This window comes from Indicator indicator, chromosome 22 (genome assembly GCF_027791375.1).
Source record: "Indicator indicator isolate 239-I01 chromosome 22, UM_Iind_1.1, whole genome shotgun sequence".
Taxonomy (NCBI): Eukaryota; Metazoa; Chordata; class Aves; order Piciformes; family Indicatoridae; genus Indicator; species Indicator indicator.
In genome coordinates, this window is record NC_072031.1 from 17,551,105 (window position 1) to 17,566,660 (window position 15,556).

The 15,556-nt window shown below is 56.9% G+C and overlaps 2 protein-coding genes across 2 annotated transcripts in view; both read left to right on the forward strand.

Annotated features, from left to right (window-relative positions):
* XPO6 (exportin 6) overlaps nucleotides 1–12,698 on the forward strand; it is a 33,881-nt gene extending 21,183 nt beyond the window's left edge. Inside the window, exons 2-7 of the mRNA XM_054390895.1 lie at nucleotides 1,947–2,037; nucleotides 3,855–3,967; nucleotides 4,354–4,551; nucleotides 6,677–6,836; nucleotides 7,393–7,470; nucleotides 12,241–12,698. Of these exons, the coding sequence (XP_054246870.1) occupies nucleotides 1,947–2,037; nucleotides 3,855–3,967; nucleotides 4,354–4,551; nucleotides 6,677–6,836; nucleotides 7,393–7,470; nucleotides 12,241–12,698 (1,098 nt within the window). The remainder of the gene's footprint in view (nucleotides 1–1,946; nucleotides 2,038–3,854; nucleotides 3,968–4,353; nucleotides 4,552–6,676; nucleotides 6,837–7,392; nucleotides 7,471–12,240) is intronic.
* Nucleotides 12,699–14,551: 1,853 nt separating this feature from the next.
* Nucleotides 14,552–15,556, forward strand: part of LOC128974327 (nucleoside diphosphate kinase, mitochondrial-like) — a 2,351-nt gene continuing 1,346 nt past the window's right edge. The window contains 1 exon segment of the mRNA XM_054390896.1: nucleotides 14,552–14,600. Coding sequence (XP_054246871.1) covers nucleotides 14,552–14,600 — 49 coding nt within the window.

Below are 15,556 nucleotides of genomic sequence, written 5' to 3' on the forward strand. Positions count from 1 at the left end.
GCTGGAGCAGTGTGGGTGCTGGGTGCTGGAGCAGTGTGGGTGCTGGAGCAGTGTGGGTGCTGGGTGCTAGGTGCTGGAGCAGTGTGGGTGCTAGGTGCTAGGTGCTGGAGCAGTGTGGGTGCTAGGTGCTGGAGCAGTGTGGCTGCTGGGTGCTAGGTGCTGGAGCAGTGTGGGTGCTGGAGCAGTGTAGGTGCTGGGTGCTGGAGCAGTGTGGGTGCTGGGTGCTAGGTGCTGGAGCAGTATGGGTGCTGGGTGCTAGGTGCTAGGTGCTAGGTGCTGGAGCAGTGTAGGTGCTGAGTGCTGGAGCAGTGTGGGTGCTGGGTGCTGGAGCAGTGTAGGTGCTGGGCGCTTGGTGCTGGAGCAGTATGGGTGCTGGGTGCTGGAGCAGTGTGGCTGCTGGGTGCTGGGTGCTGGAGCAGTGTGGCTGCTGAGTGCTGGGTGCTGGAGCAGTGTGGCTGCTGGGTGCTGAGTGCTGGAGCAGTGTGGCTGCTGGGTGCTGAGTGCTGGAGCAGTGTGGCTGCTGGGTGCTGGAGCAGTGTGGCTGCTGGGTGCTGGAGCAGTGTGGGTGCTGAGTGCTGGAGCAGTGTGGGTGCTGGGTGCTGGAGCAGTGTGGGTGCTGGGTGCTGGAGCAGTGTGGCTGCTGGGTGCTGGGTGCTGGAGCAGTGTGGCTGCTGGGTGCTGGGTGCTGGAGCAGTGTGGCTGCTGGGTGCTGGAGCAGTGTGGCTGCTGGGTGCTGGGTGCTGGAGCAGTGTGGGTGCTGGGTGCTGGAGCAGTGTGGGTGCTGGGTGCTGGAGCAGTGTGGCTGCTGGGTGCTGGGTGCTGGAGCAGTGTGGGTGCTGGGTGCTGGAGCAGTGTGGGTGCTGGGTGCTGGGTGCTGGAGCAGTGTGTTCTACGGCTTGCCACTGGCAGGCTGAGACCTAAAGGGAAGTTCAGGGCAGTTGGAGAGGCTGAGCTCAGTGTGGAGCTGTTTCTGGAAGACCATCGACACCCCTTGAGGGTCCCACAGCTGCAGTGACCACGAGTGGCTGGGGGCTGCAATTGGAGCCATCATTTGTATAAGCTCTGGGCCAGAGCTGCTGCTTTCCAGTAAGAAAAGTTGAAGTTCACACAACTTGTGGATTTGAAAGTGGAGAGATGTTGTTTTATTCATGGATTGGTTGAGGTTGGAAGGGACCTCAAAGGTCACCCAGTGGCAACCCCCTGCCATGGTCAGGGACACCTTCCACCAGCCCAGGCTGCTCAAGGCCTCCTCCAGCCTTCAACACTTCCAGGGAGGGGACATCCACAGCCTCCCTGGGCAACCTGTTCCAGTCTCTCCCCACCCTCACTGCAAAGAATTTCTTCCTCCTCTCCACTCTCAATCTGTCCTCTCCCAGCTCAAAGCCATCCTGGCACCCCCAGCCCTTGTCCAAAGTCCCTCCCCAGATCTCCTGGAGCCCCTTCAAGCTGATTTATTCCTAAATCACTGACTGCAAGTTGCTCTATCTCCCAAGCTGCTACTTCCTGAGCACTTTCTGGTATCGCAGCTGGCACCAAGGATCAGGGCTGCTCTCAAAGTTCATGCTCCTCATGCTGACCTTTGTTACCTCCAAACACCTGAAAGCATCTCCCCTGAGCTGGCTGCCTGTGTGACAATCATTTGACAAGGGTCAGTTGACTTCGAAAGATGAAATGCCACCAAGAATTGAGGAAGCTTCTTGTGTTGTTGTTGTGAATGCAGCTGAGCAAATGACCCTTCATGGCCACCTGAGGTGGACAAATCCTGCTGCTGCTTAACACCAGTGAGCAGTTTCGTGTCCAGATTATGTTGCCCTCTGCTTTGGACTCTGTGCTCCTGGTGGCTTTGGGCTGCATCCGTGGCGTGAATGAGGAGGAAGCTGTCGAGGAGGGCAGTCAGAGTGGCAGGGGGCAGGTGGCTTTAACTGTGTCCTCTCACTTCTTCCCAGGCATCTGAGGAGGCCTCGCTGCGGGCTCTGGAGAGCCTGATGACAGAGTTCTTCCACAACTGCACCACCAACGAGCGCAAGCGGGAGATAGGTGAGTCCAGGCACGGCTGCCTCCTCCTGGGGTGTTCAGGGCCAGGCTGGATGAGGTCTTGAGCAGCTGAGTCTAGTTGAGAGGTGTCCCTGCCCATGAGGCATTGGGGTGGATGAGCTCTGAGGTCCCTTCCAGGCTGAGCCTTGCTGTGGTCCCTGCCTCCATGGCTGCTGGCTGCACAGAGGCACTTTGCTTTCATTCTCAGGCCTCTGGTCTCTCGAACTTCAGTGGCAGAAGTATGGTCAGCATGAGAGAGCTCTCCTAGCAGTCAAACAAGGCAGCAGCACCAGCCTGGCTTATTTTAGAGTCCTGCTGTGGCCATCTCCTGTTGTAGAAAGGGCAAAAGCCTCTTCAGTATCTCCTGGGTTTCTGCTCACTTTGCAGGAAAGCATCTAATGGATGAGAGCTGAAATTTGATCAGCATTTAAAGCAGCCCCTGGCAGATGTTCCCTGTGCCCCATGTTTTTCCATAGGCACTTTAAGTGAGCTGACCAAAGCCTGTACCAGAGGACCTGGAGAGGTTTCTGATGTTCTGTCCTACAGCACAATGACTCCTGGAGCCATTGCACAGGATCATGAGCACTGCAGGATGCAGAGTGTGATGTGTAGTGCTCCTGCACTTCCCACTGGCCTGCTGGCCCAGCATTTGGCTTTTGAAGGTGAAATGATAAAGCTCATCACAAGAGCTTTGTGGCTGACACTGTCAGCCTGTGCTGACATTCAGCCAGACCTGCCCAGGCTGCTGACTTGGCTGCAGGAGAACCTCATGAGGTTCAAGGAGGGCAAGTGTAGAGTCCTGCACCTGGGCAGGAACAATCTCCTGCAGCAGGACAGGTGAGGGGGGACCTGCTGGGAAGTAGCTCCATGGAGAAGGACCTGGGAGTGCTGAGGGACAAGAAGTTCCCCGTGAGCCAGCAATGTGCCCTGATGGCCAAGAAGGCCAATGGGCATGAAGAAGAATGTGGCCAGCAGGGCAAGGGAGGTTTTCCTGCCCCTCTACTCTGTCCTAGGGAGGCCACATCTGGAGTCCTGGGTCCAGTTCTGGGCTCCCAGGTTCAGAAGAGACAGGGAGCTGCTGGAGAGAGTCCAGGGGAGGCTGCAGAGCTGCTGAGGGGCCTGGAGCAGCTCTGTGAGGAGCAAAGGCTGAGAGCCCTGGGGCTGAGAGCCTGCAGAAGAGCAGCCCCAGAGGGAAGCTGAGCAATGCTCAGCAAGAGCTAAGGCAGGGGTGCAAGAAGCTGGGGCCAGACTCTGCTCAGTGGTGCCCAGGGCCAGCCCAGGGGCAAGGGGCACAAAGTGTCAGGCAGGAGGTTGGATGTGAGCAGGAGGAGAAAGTTGTTTGGTGTGAGGGTGCTGGAGGGCTGGAGCAGGCTGGCCAGAGAGGTTGTGGAGTGTCCTTGTGTGGAGAGCTTCCAACCCCCCTGGACATTGTGCTGTGGGTGCCCTGCTGGAGCAGGGCTTGGGCTGGGTGAGCTCCAGAGCTCCCTTCTGACCCCACCCTGCTGGCACTCTGCTGTGGTTTAATACTCAGCCACCATTCCAGTGCAGCAGTGGTGTCCCAGCTGTGCTGCACACACTGGGGTTGTTTTCACCCCAGTCCATGATTAAATTGTATTTATTCCTTTGGAGTGTGAGCTTGGTTCTTTTGTTTCCCTCCTCCAGCCTGAGTCATTCCCTGACCCTGGGATTTCTCCATGCTCTGTGTCCCTGTGCTATCAGTGCACCTCAGGCTGCATTTGTTTACAGCTGAAGATTTTTAATCTCTGTTTTTTTCTTGCTTTATTATTACTTATTTTATGTTATTTTGATTTTTTTTTTAGAGGAGCTTTTAAATAACTTTGCCCAGCAGATTGGAGCCTGGAGATTCTGCCTCTATTTCCTGTCCAGTACCAGGAATGACTATGTGATGATGTACAGCCTGACTGTGTTTGAGGTAAGCTGCTGCTGGGGGCACTTGCAGATGCCTGCCCTGCTTTGCAGCCTGCTGCAGGATGCTTTTATTGCCCTCTCTCAGGTTGCCTAATGGCAGGCAAGGAGCAGAGCAGAATTTCTTCCTCCTCTCCAATCTCACTCTCCCCTCTCCCAGCTCAAATCCATTGTCCCTTGTCCTGGCACTCCCAGCCCTTGTCTAAAGTCCCTCCCCAGCTCTCCTGGAGCCCCTTCAGGTCCTGGAAGGCTGCTCTGAGGTCTCCCTGAAGCCTTCTCTTCCCCATGCTGAACAGCCCCAACTCTCCCAGCCTGTCTCCCCGTGTTCTCTTGCTGTTTAATTTCAGTGAAGTGTCTCCAATGAGCTCATTTGGGAGGTCTCTTCTTTTCCAGAACCTGATCAATAAGATGTGGCTTGGGGTCCCCTCTCAAGACAAGATTGAGATCCGCAGCTGCCTGCCCAAGCTGCTCCTGGCTCACCACAAAACTCTGCCTTACTTCATCAGGAACAAGCTCTGCAAGGTCATTGTGGACATCGGGCGCCAGGACTGGCCCATGTTCTACCACGACTTCTTCACCAACATCCTGCAGGTGAGAGGCCTCTGGAAGCCTGCTCTCAGTCATGGAACACATTGGTTTGTTTTCTTGGTTAGTGACCTTCCCTGACAAAGAAGTGACACTGCCATGCAAAGTAAAGCTGCCTCTTCACTCCCTTTCCCTTCTGCCTTGTGCAGTTCACCCATGGCTTCCTGCAGGTGCCATTGGTTGCTGGTGCCACAGGAGGCTTGGACAAGGAAGCACCAGCTGCACTTGGGACTTGAGGTGTTTAGGAGTAGCTGTTGAGCATGCAGGGTGAGGAGATGTTTACCCAAAAGGCACTGAAACTGGGGGTGCAGCAGGGAGTGGCTCTCACACTCATGTTTCTGAGTGGGGCTGGTGGGGATTTTTCACCAGAGATCATTTCACCTCATCTCCAGTTGCATATCTGCGCTTCAGCTGCTTCTATTATCCAGTTCAATACCTGAGCTCCTACTGGTTCTATCTCCAGCTCAGTCCCTGAGCTTCTCCTTGCTTCCATCTCCAGCTCAATCCCTGAGCTTTTCCTTGCTTCCATCTCCAGCTCAATCCCTGAGCTTCTCCTTGCTTTCATCTCCAGCTCAGTCCCTGAGCTTCTCCTTGCTTCCATCTCCAGCTCAGTCCCTGAGCTTCTCCTTGCTTTCATCTCCAGCTCAATCCCTGAGCTTCTCCTTGCTTCCATCTCCAGCTCAATCCCTGAGCTTCTCCTTGTTTTCCTGGCAGTTTGGAATCTTAAATGACTGCAGAGCCCACTCTGGGTACTTTGTTTTCCCTTCAGCCTCTCCCTGTGAATTCAGCTTCCCATAAGTTAATTCCCAGACATCTACCAAAATACTCTGAGAAAGTGGATTTGAAATAATGAAGCTGAACTCCAAGACATCAAAATTAGGAACAAAGGAGCAGCAGGATTGGATTGCAGAGCTGCAGATGAGTCCTCTCAAGACTTTTTCTTCTGAGACCTCACGTGCAGTGATGTGTCCAGCTCTGGGGTCTGCAAGACAAGAGAGACCTGGACCTGCTGAAGAGGGTCCAGAGGTGGCCACAAAGATGATCAGAGGCTGGAGAACCTCTGCTATGGGGACAGGCTGGTGCGAGAGTTGGGGCTGTTCAGCCTGGAGAAGAGAAGGCTCCAGGGAGGCCTCAGAGCAGCCTTGCAGTACCTGAAGGGGCTCCAGGAGAGCTGGGGAGGGACCTGGGACAAGGGCTGGGAGTGCCAGGACAAGGGACAATGGCTTTGAGCTGGGAGAGGGGAGAGTGAGAGTGGAGAGGAAGAAATTCTTTGGAGTGAGGGTGGGGAGACACTGGCACAGGTTGCCCAGGGAGGCTGGATGAGGCCTCATCCAGCCTGTGCTGGTGGGAGGTGTCCCAGCCCATGGCAGGGGCTTGGCACTGGATGACCTTTGAGGTCCCTTCCAACTTAAACCATTCTGTGAATCTATGGCCACTGGCTCCAGCACTTTGTTTGGGAACCTAATGTGCTCCTCAGCTGATGGTGCAGGCTACTGAGCTGAGCCTGGCTGCAGCCCTGCTGTGTGTTGACACCCCTGGTGCTGAGGCAGTTCTGAGAAGTGATGATGTCAGCAGAAGGCAGTAAACAGGAGGAGGAAGCTGTCAGTGGTAAACATGCTGGAGCAGGGGATGGTGCAGTGGCAGGGTGAAAGCTCTCTTGCAACCCAGGGATTCCCATGGCACTGAGCTGTTGCAACACCACAGATGAAAGCCTCAGGAAATGGACTGGCTGCAGAGTCACAGCATGGGTTGGGTTGGAAGGGACCTTAGAGATCACCCAGTACCATGAGCAGGGGCATCCAGCTCCAACCCCCTGCCATGCTCAGGGACACCTCCCACCAGCCCAGGTTGCTCAAGGCCTCATCCAGCCTGGCCTTGAACACCTCCAGGGAGGAGGCAGCCACAGCCTCCCTGGGCAACCTGTGTCTCTCTCCAGCTCTCCTGGAGCCCCTTCAGGTACTGCAAGGCTGCTCTGAGGTCTCCCTGCAGCCTTCCCTTCTCCAGGCTGGGTTCTTTCTCCCCCATGCAGCCTTTCAGCCTGTGGGAACTGATCCTCGCTCAGCCTTGAAGCCCTTGTGCCAGCTGCTAGCTCAGAGCCTTGTCACACCTTGCACTCCTGTTTCCCTCTCAGTTAATCCAGTCTCCTGTCACCACTCCTCTGGGGCTGGTCATGCTGAAGACCACATCTGAGGAGCTGGCGTGCCCACGGGAGGACCTCTGCGTGGCCAGGAAGGAGGAACTGCGCAAGCTGCTGCTGGAGCAGGTGCAGACAGTGCTGGGGCTGCTCACAGGTACGACCTGCACAGCCCTGCCCAGCCCCCACAGCCCTGCACAGCTCTGCACATCCTGCACAGCCCTGCCCTGCCCTGCCCAGCCCCCACAGCCCTGCACAGCTCCCACAGCTCTGCACACCCTGCACAGCTCTGCACACCCTGCACAGCTCCCACAGCCCTGCACAACCCCCTCAGCCCTGCACAGCTCCCCAAGCTGAGCAGCAGAGCAGCTGTGCAGCTGCAAGTTTCCCTCTCTTGACGAAGACTGTGTGGGTGAACACTTGGTCATGTCTTGGGGCTCCCTAAAAGAAGACAATCATAGAATGGGTTGGCTTGGAAGGGACCTCCAAAGGTCATCTGCAGGCCATCCTCCACTAGAGCAGGTTGCTCAGACGTTGTCCAGCCTCACCTTGAACATGTCCAGGGATGGGGCCTCAACCACCTCCCTGGGCAACTTGTGCCTTGTCAAATCCTCAAGCTGTGTTGTGCTGCAGTTCTCTGGCAGTCCCCAGTGGTAACTGTTAGATGCAGCTGTCCTTCAGCAGGCTGTTCTGAACCCTCTCTCTTTGGCCAGGTATCTTGGAGACCATCTGGGACAAACACAGTGTTACTGCTGCCACTCCACCACCATCCCCGACCTCAGGAGAAAGTGGTAAGGATGCAGAAAGCCACAAGATGCTATTTCCATGGATGTGATCCTGCAGGAGCAGGGATTCCCTCCTCTGCTGCCTAACTTCTTGTAATGACCCTGTCCTAGAGCTTGTAGTAGACCAACACAAACTGACCTGATGAAGCAGTTCCCACTGCAGGGGATGGCCCAGGGGAAATGTCACCTCCCTCACAAGTGCACAGCCAGCTTCCTGCTGTCCTCTGATGGCAAAAAGCTCTCTCAAGAGTCACTGCAAAATGCTCTGACATCAGTGCCTTGGCTTTGGCCTCCTGGAACTTCAGCTGTAGGCACATCAAGAGCCAGAGTGGACCAAAACAGAAGCCCTTGCTTAAAAAAGAAACCCAAAAGCTGTCTAGAGCGTTGTGTCTGTGACAGCTTGGGTGCTTCTCTGTGGGTTGATCTGAACTCATTTGATGCCCATTGCTGGGCTCCCCAGAACGCCCTGATCTCAGAGCATTCCCTCTATTCTTGGAACTGTGCCACCAAGCCCCACAGATGCTCCAAGTCCCTAGCAGACAACACAGCTTGGTGTCCTGCACCCTCTGAGGAGCAAAGGCTGAGAGCCCTGGGGCTGAGAGCCTGCAGAAGAGCAGCCCCAGAGGGCAGCTGAGCAATGCTCAGCAAGAGCTAAAGGAGCTGTGGGTAGGGGGCAAGAGGCTGGGGCCAGACTCTGCTCAGTGGTGCCCAGGGCCAGCACAAGGGGCAAGGGGCACAAAGTGGCAGGCAGGAGGTTGGATGTGAGCAGGAGGAGAAAGTTGTTTGGTGTGAGGGTGCTGGAGGGCTGGAGCAGGCTGGCCAGAGAGGTTGTGGAGTGTCCTTGTGTGGAGAGCTTCCAACCCCCCCTGGGCATTGTACTCCTGGGCAAGGTGCTGTGGGTGCCCTGCTGGAGCAGGGCTTGGACTGGGTGAGCTCCAGAGCTCCCTTCCAGCCCCACCCTGCTGGGATTTACGCAGATACTGCTTAGTTACTTTCAGAACACAGAAGCTGTTTCTGTATCCTGGTGCTTGGCACACATTTCACTTGCCCTGTTAAGGCTCAGCAGGGGATGGGTGCTGAGGACACCCCTGGCATAACTGCTTTTGAAGGCTGCCCCTTTCCCTTGTGCCTCAGTGTGCCATGGGCCATTGTCCCATTCAGCTCACCCAAGCAATGTCTGGCAGCTTGTGGTGTCTTTGCTCTCGGGCAGTGAAGCAAGAGGAGATGCCTTGATGCAGTGAGGTCAAAACATTGTCTGCTCTTGGCTCTGGCTGCTTTTAAGAAGGCCAAGGAAGGGCTGTGGGGCTGGGAGCCTGCAGTGCTCTACTCCTGGCCTGCTGTTTGCTTCTCCATGCTTACACTGCTAGGGGCTTGTGCTCTGCAGTGTTCCATGAGCTAGGTGTGTCCAGTGCCTTTGTCACCCTTGTCTCTGGGTCCTCAAACAGTGAATTGGGAGCTTCAGATCACTTCCTGCTGGCCAGGCTGCAGCAGGAAGCTCAAGGAAGCTGCCCCAGATGAGCTGTGGTGGTTCTGGTGTTCAAGCTGCCAGGTTCCAAGTGCTGCTTGGCTGTCTGCGAGGTGAAGACACTTCAGTGTTTCTATGTAAACCATGAACTTCAATGGAGAGAGACCTCCTTGGGTATGGGGGTGGAGCATATTAACAGGAGAGAGTAAAACTTGTATCACTTGCCCAGAGTGCCCAGAGTGCCCATGCTGCTTGGAGACAGCAGTGCCAGCTTCACCCAGTCCAGCAGCCTCAGGCCTTGGATGTGATGTTGAGGGAGATTGAGATCCTCCATGGCTGGTGTCAGCTAGCAGGGGCCTCAGTGGCCAGGAATGGTGCTGCAGTTGTCTAAAGCAGCTTCAATGCCTTGGTCAGCCTGGGAGGACACCAGCAGATGCTGCTTCATTTCACACAGAGACACAGACAGACTGCATTGGATTGGAAGGGACCCTTCAAGTGCAGCTTGTCCAACCCCCTGGAGGCAGCAGGGACATCTCCAACTAAAGCAGGCAGCCCAGGGACACAGCAAGGCTGACCTTGCAGGTCTCCAGGAATGAGGCCTCCACCACCTCCCAGGGCAGCCTGTCCCAGTGTCTGTTCACCCTCACTGTGCAGAACTCCCTCCTGATGTCCAACCTAACTCTGCCCTGCTCCAGTTCCAAACCATTGCCTCTCTTCCTATCCCACAGCCCCTTCTGCACAGTCCCTCCCCAGCCTGCCTGGAGGTCCTCTGCAGATATTGAAATGCAGCTCTGAGGTCTCCCTGGAGCCTTCTCTTCTCCAGGCTGAACAGCCCCAACTCTCCCAGCCTGTCCCCACAGCAGAGCTTCTCCAGCCTCTGAGCATCTTTGGGGCCTCCTCTGGGCCCTCTCCATCAGCTCCAGGTCTCTCTTGTGCTGGACACAGCCCTGCAGGTGAGGTCTCCCCAGAGCAGAGCAGAGCAGAGGGGCAGGATCCTCTCTCTCCAGCTCTGGCCACACTGCTTTGGATGCAGCCCAGGCTGCCCTTGGCCTTCTGTGCTGCCAGTGCCCATTGCTGGCTCCTGGCCAGCTTCTCCCCCCCCAGCACCCCCAAGGCCTTCTCTGCAGGGCTGCTCTCAGTCTCATCACCCCCAGCCTGGATTGATACCAAGGGTTGCAGGACCTTGCACTTGGCCTTGTTGAACCTTCTGAGGTTCTCCTCAGCAACCTCTGCAGCCTGTCCAGGTCCCTCTGGATGCCTTCCCATCCTTCAGAATTCCCAACCACACCACCCAGCTTGGTGTCCCCTGCAGACTCGAGGGTGCCTCAGGCTCTGCCTGTATCACTGATGCAGGCACAGCCAAGACCTTGCCTGAAGACAGGGCACTGCCCCTGAGCAGCAGGTTCCAGAGGGACCTTGGAAAAGACCAACCCTGGTGTATCCTGAGGTGCTTGTGACCTCTGGTAGAATCCATGAGGTGTCTGGTTTGCTGGGAGCCAGTGGAAGCCAGCTTGAGAAGGCCCCTGGGCTGCTGGGTGCTTGTGCTGAGGCAGCTTTTCCTCCACCTGTGTGTCCTCCTTGTGACTCCAGATCCTGTTTCTCCATGTGCCAGTGTGCTGCAGCCCTCCTCTGGAGCTTGCCTCTCCCCTTTAGGGAGAGCAAACCTCTCCCACAGTCGATTGTCCAGGTCACTGCTGTCAGTTAGACCTTCACTGGCAGATCCTGCAGAGCTGCAGTCTTGGTTTGACTTCAGGGTTGTACAGCCTGGAGAAGAGGAGGCTGAGGGAGACCTCATTGCTCTCCACAGCTCCCTGCAAGGAGGCCAGAGCCAGGTGGGGGTTGGGCTCTTCTGACAAGGGACAGGGGAAGTTTAGGTTGGACATGAGGAACAATTTCTTCTCCAACAAGCTTTTCAAGGCCTGGCCCAGGCTGCCCAGGGTAGTGCTGGAGCCCCATGCCTAGAAGGCTGTCAGAGCTGTGTAGCTGTGGTGCTGAGGGCCATGGTTCAGTTGTGACCTGGCAGTGCTGGGGTAAGGGTTGGACCCAATCTTAAAGGTCTCTTCCAACCAAAGTGATTTATGATTCTGTGACTCCACTGGGTCCTGCCCACACAAACTCTCGTGGCTGAGGCTTTCTCTGTAGGTTTGTGCCATGCTCAGGCTTTGCTGTCTTCGCTGAAGCTGCTTGGGCTCCTTCTGCACTTCAAGGCACTGAAACACAGAGAGCTTCCCTCTTGTCCACTGCTTGCTCACCCTGTGTTTTGTGAAAGAATCCCAGCGTGGTGGGGCTGGAAGGGACCTCTGGAGCTCACCCAGCCCAATCCCCTGCCAAAGCAGGGCACCCACAGCATCTTGCCCAGGAGCACAATGCCTGTGGGGGTTTGGAAGCTCTCCAGACAAGGAGCTCTGGTTTATGTTCTTTGTTAACCAAGTGCCCCTGGGTCACTGTTCAGTGAGTTGATGGTTGAATGATCCATGGGATGGAGTGAGGGCACTGAAGGGGTGACTGACATGGAGAACCTGCAGGCTTAAAGCCTGGCAGGTCTGGAGCAGTGATTGGCAGTCCTGGCATTGCACATCTGCTGGTCTTGATTTGCAGGCAGAGGTGAACCATGGAATTGTTTGGGTTGGAAAAGCTCTCCAAGGTCACCCAGTCCAACCATCAACCAACCCCACCATGGCCACTAAACCCCAAGTGCCATGGCCACATAGTTCTGGAACACCTCCAGAGATGGGGACTCCTCCATCTCCCTGGGCAGCCTGTGCCAGTCCCTGACCACTCTTGCAGAAAGGAAACTTTTCCTCCTCTCCAACCTTACCCTCTCCAGGCACTGTTTCAGGCCACAGCCTCTCCTTCTGTCACCTGAGACTAGGGAGCAGAGTCCAACCCCCACCTCACTGGTGACTGGGAGGTACATCACAGAGCACACCTGACCCTGGTGAAACTCTGACACTGAATGCATGGATTGGCAGAGACATGGAATGGGCTGGGTCGGAAGGCAGCTTCAAGATCATCCAGCTCCAACCCCCTGCCATGGGCAGGGACACCTCCCACCAGCCCAGTTTGCTCAAGGCCTCATCCAGCCTGGCCTTGAACATCCCCAGGGAGGAGGCATCCACAGCCTGTTGCTGGGCAGCCTGTTGCACCCCTCCCAGAGCATTCCAGGCTGGTCCATCTCCTCCCAGTGTCTATGCCTTGCTTGCTGAACCCCAGAGGCTCTGCTGGCTTTGCTTTGTGGCTGGGGCTGGCAGCTGGCACTCTGGAAGGCCCCTGCCCTGGGCTCTGACCCTGCTGCCTGCTTTCTGTCCTAGGTGACCTCCTGAGCAGCCTGCTGCAGAGCCCCAGCACAGCCAAGCTGCTGAGCCAGCCCATCCCCGTCCTGGACACGGAGAGCGAGTCGGTGTGCTCACTGGCGCTGGAGTGCCTGGCACACCTCTTCAGCTGGATCCCCCTGTCCAGCAGCATCACCCCCTCGCTGCTCACCACCATCTTCCACTTCGCGCGGTTCGGCTGTGCCGCGCGGGGCCGCAAGCTCTGCGCCCTCAACGGCAGCAGCCCCGCGGTGCCCCCTGGGCCCGAGCGCGGCCGCCTGGGCGTGCTGGCCATGGCCTGCATCAACGAGCTGATGGCCAAGAACTGCGTGCCCCTCGAGTTCGAGGAGTACCTGCTCCGCATGTTCCAGCAGACCTTCTACCTGCTGCAGAAGATCACCAGGGAGCACAATGCGCACACAGTGAAGAGCCGGCTGGAGGAGCTGGACGAGAGGTGAGCGCCAGAGCTCACCTGTGCTGAGCCCCCAGGGCTCTCTGTGCCCCTGGCTGCCTGCTGCCCTTCCCTCCAGAGAGCTGTGCTGAGACCCCAGGGCTCTGTGTGCGCCCCTGGGCTGCCTGCTGCCCTTCCCTCCAGAGAGCTGTGCTGGCACAGGGGTAGAGGGTAGGTGCCTGCAGGTAAGGCTCTGCTGCATTTGCTAGGGGACCCTGGTAGCAAAGCTTTGTGTTCCGTTCTCTCCTCTTCCTCCCCTCTCCCCTCCCCCCCCAGCAGGTCAGAGGTGCCCAGGAGCTGAAGCTGCCCTTCACTATAAAACCATAGAATGGTTTGTGTTGGAAGGGACCTCCCAAGGTCATCCAGTCCATCCCCTGCAGTCAGCAGGGACATCCTCCACTAGATCAGGTTGCCCAGAGCCCTGTTGAGCCTCACCTGGAATATCTCCAGGGACGGAGCCCCAACCTCCTCCCCGGGCAGCCTGTTCACTCAGTTGTAGGAGAGCAGAGGAGAGGCTCAGTGAGCTGAAGGCTTTCCAGCTTCCCCTTCTGTGGTTGGTGTCTGCTTCCCTGCTCCAAGTCAGGCACCCAAGGACTGGGGAGATCCTCTGTGAGCCATGGCTGCAGAGCAGGCAGTAGGAGCCTCTTGCCCTTGCTTGTGACCTCACAACTTCTGACTGCTGCTTTACTCTTACTTGTTTGAACACCACCCAAAGACCTCCTGGGGAGCTCCATTCACAGCATCAGTGAATGGCTGCACCACAGAGCCTGTCTGCTGTGCCTGACTGGGGCAGCAGGGGAGCAGCAGCAGCATCTGAGGCTATGTTGTCCTCCTGCAGAAAGTTACTCCCACCCTTGCTGCCTGAAACAGCTCAACTCTTTTGTACCTTTACTCCTACTTGTAGGAGAGAATCACAGAACCATGGAACCACTTAGGCTGGCAGATCCCTTGGAGCTCATCCAGTCCAACATTCACCCAGGGCTCCCAATCCCAGCACTGCTGCTGAGCCACTGCCACCAAACCACCTCCCTCAGCACCACAGCCAGGACGCTTTAAACACCTCCAGGGGCGGGGACTCCACCACCTCCCTGGGCAGCCTGAGACAGGGCCTGAGAACCCTTGCTGGGAAAAAAATTGTTCCCTATGTCCAATCTCAGCCTCCCCTTGTTACAGCGTGAGGCCATTGCCTCTTGTCCTGTCACTTTTGCATGTGAGAAGAGCCCAACCCCCACCTGGCTCAGGGAGCTGTAGAGAGCAATGAACTCTCTCCTCAGCTTCCTCTTCTCCACACAAAACACCCCCAGGTCCCTCAGCTGTTCCTCCCCAGCACTGTTCTCCAGACCCTTCCCCAGCTTTGTTGCCCTTCTCTGGACCTGCTCCAGCACTTCAATGTCCTTCTTGCTGTGAGGGCCCAAAACTGAATCCAGGATTCAAGCTGTGGCCTCCCCAGTGCCCAGTACAGGGCACAGTCACATGGCAGCTCCTGCTGGCCACACCATTGCTGACCCAGGCCAGGCTGCTGGTGGCCTTCCTGGCTACACCCTGGCTCATGTGCAGCCAGCCATCAATCATCTCCCCCAGGTCCTTCTCCACAGAGCAGCTCTCCAGCCACTCTGCCCCAAGCCTCTTACACTGCAGGGGGTTGTTGTGGCCTAAGTGCAGCACTCAGGACTTGGCCTTTTTGAACCTCTTCCCCTTGGCCTTAGCTCAGGCAGGTCCTACAGAGCCTTCCTACCCTCCAGCAGGCTGCCATGCCCAGCCACCTGTGTTCTCTGCTGCCCAGCACTGAGGCTCACAGTCAGTGTCTGCCCCAGGGAGCAGTGTCCAAGCCCTGGGCTGCTCAGCTGCTCCACAGCAGCAATGTTCTCCACCCCTCCAGCAGCCCAGCTCCAGGTCCCCTCCACTGAGAGTACAGTGCCAGCTCTTCACACAGAGGCTCCCCCAGGAGCTGAGCCTGATGCTGCTGTGTGGGGTGGCCAGGGGTGAGGACTTGCTGCTGCCTCTCGTGGGAGGCTGCAGGGTGGTGCTGACACTGGCAGACAGCTTACAGCTCTGCAGTGTGCTTAGGGGCTGCAGGTGCCTGGTGGTGGGAAGCCAGTCCTGGTGCTGCTGCAGAAGATGTCTGCTCTGTGCAGCAGCCAGACTGGAGCTTTGGGAGGGGGTTGGTGGTTTTGATAGCCACTCAGGGTTAAACCCATAGTTAGGAGCAGAGCTGTTGGGCCAGCTGTGGGGCTGCCCTGCATGATTCATCTCTAAAATCCCATCCTTAGATGCACTCCTAATTTGAGGTGGCAAATCCAGGTGAACCATGACTTCTGTTCAGCTGGAATTCCCCTCCCTCACATTGGGGCTCACTTGCTCTGACTTCAGCATCCCTCACCTCCTACAAACAAGACCTGTAGCAGTGAGACCACCTTGGCACACGAGAGCTGTGCAGAGAGCCAGGAGGTACCCTCTGCACTTCAGGGACTGGAACTTCTCTGCTGTGAAGAAAGGCTGAGAGCCCTGGAGCTGTTGAGTCTGGAGAGAAGGCTGAGAGGGGAGCTGAGCAATAAATATCTGAGGTGTGGGGGGCAAGAGGCTGTGGCCAGGCTCTGCTCAGTGGTGCCCAGGGATAGGACCAGGGGCAAGGGGCACAAACTGGAACCCAGGAGATTCCACCTGAGCAGGAGGAGAAAGTTGTTTGGTGTGAGGGTGCTGGAGGGCTGGAGCAGGCTGGCCAGAGAGGTTGTGGAGTGTCCTTGTGTGGAGAGCTTCCAACCTCCCCTGGATGTGTTCCTGCGTGACCTGCCCTGGGTGCCCCTGCTCTGGCAGGGATGTTGAACTGGATGATCTCTGGAGGTCCCTTCCAACCCCACCATGCTG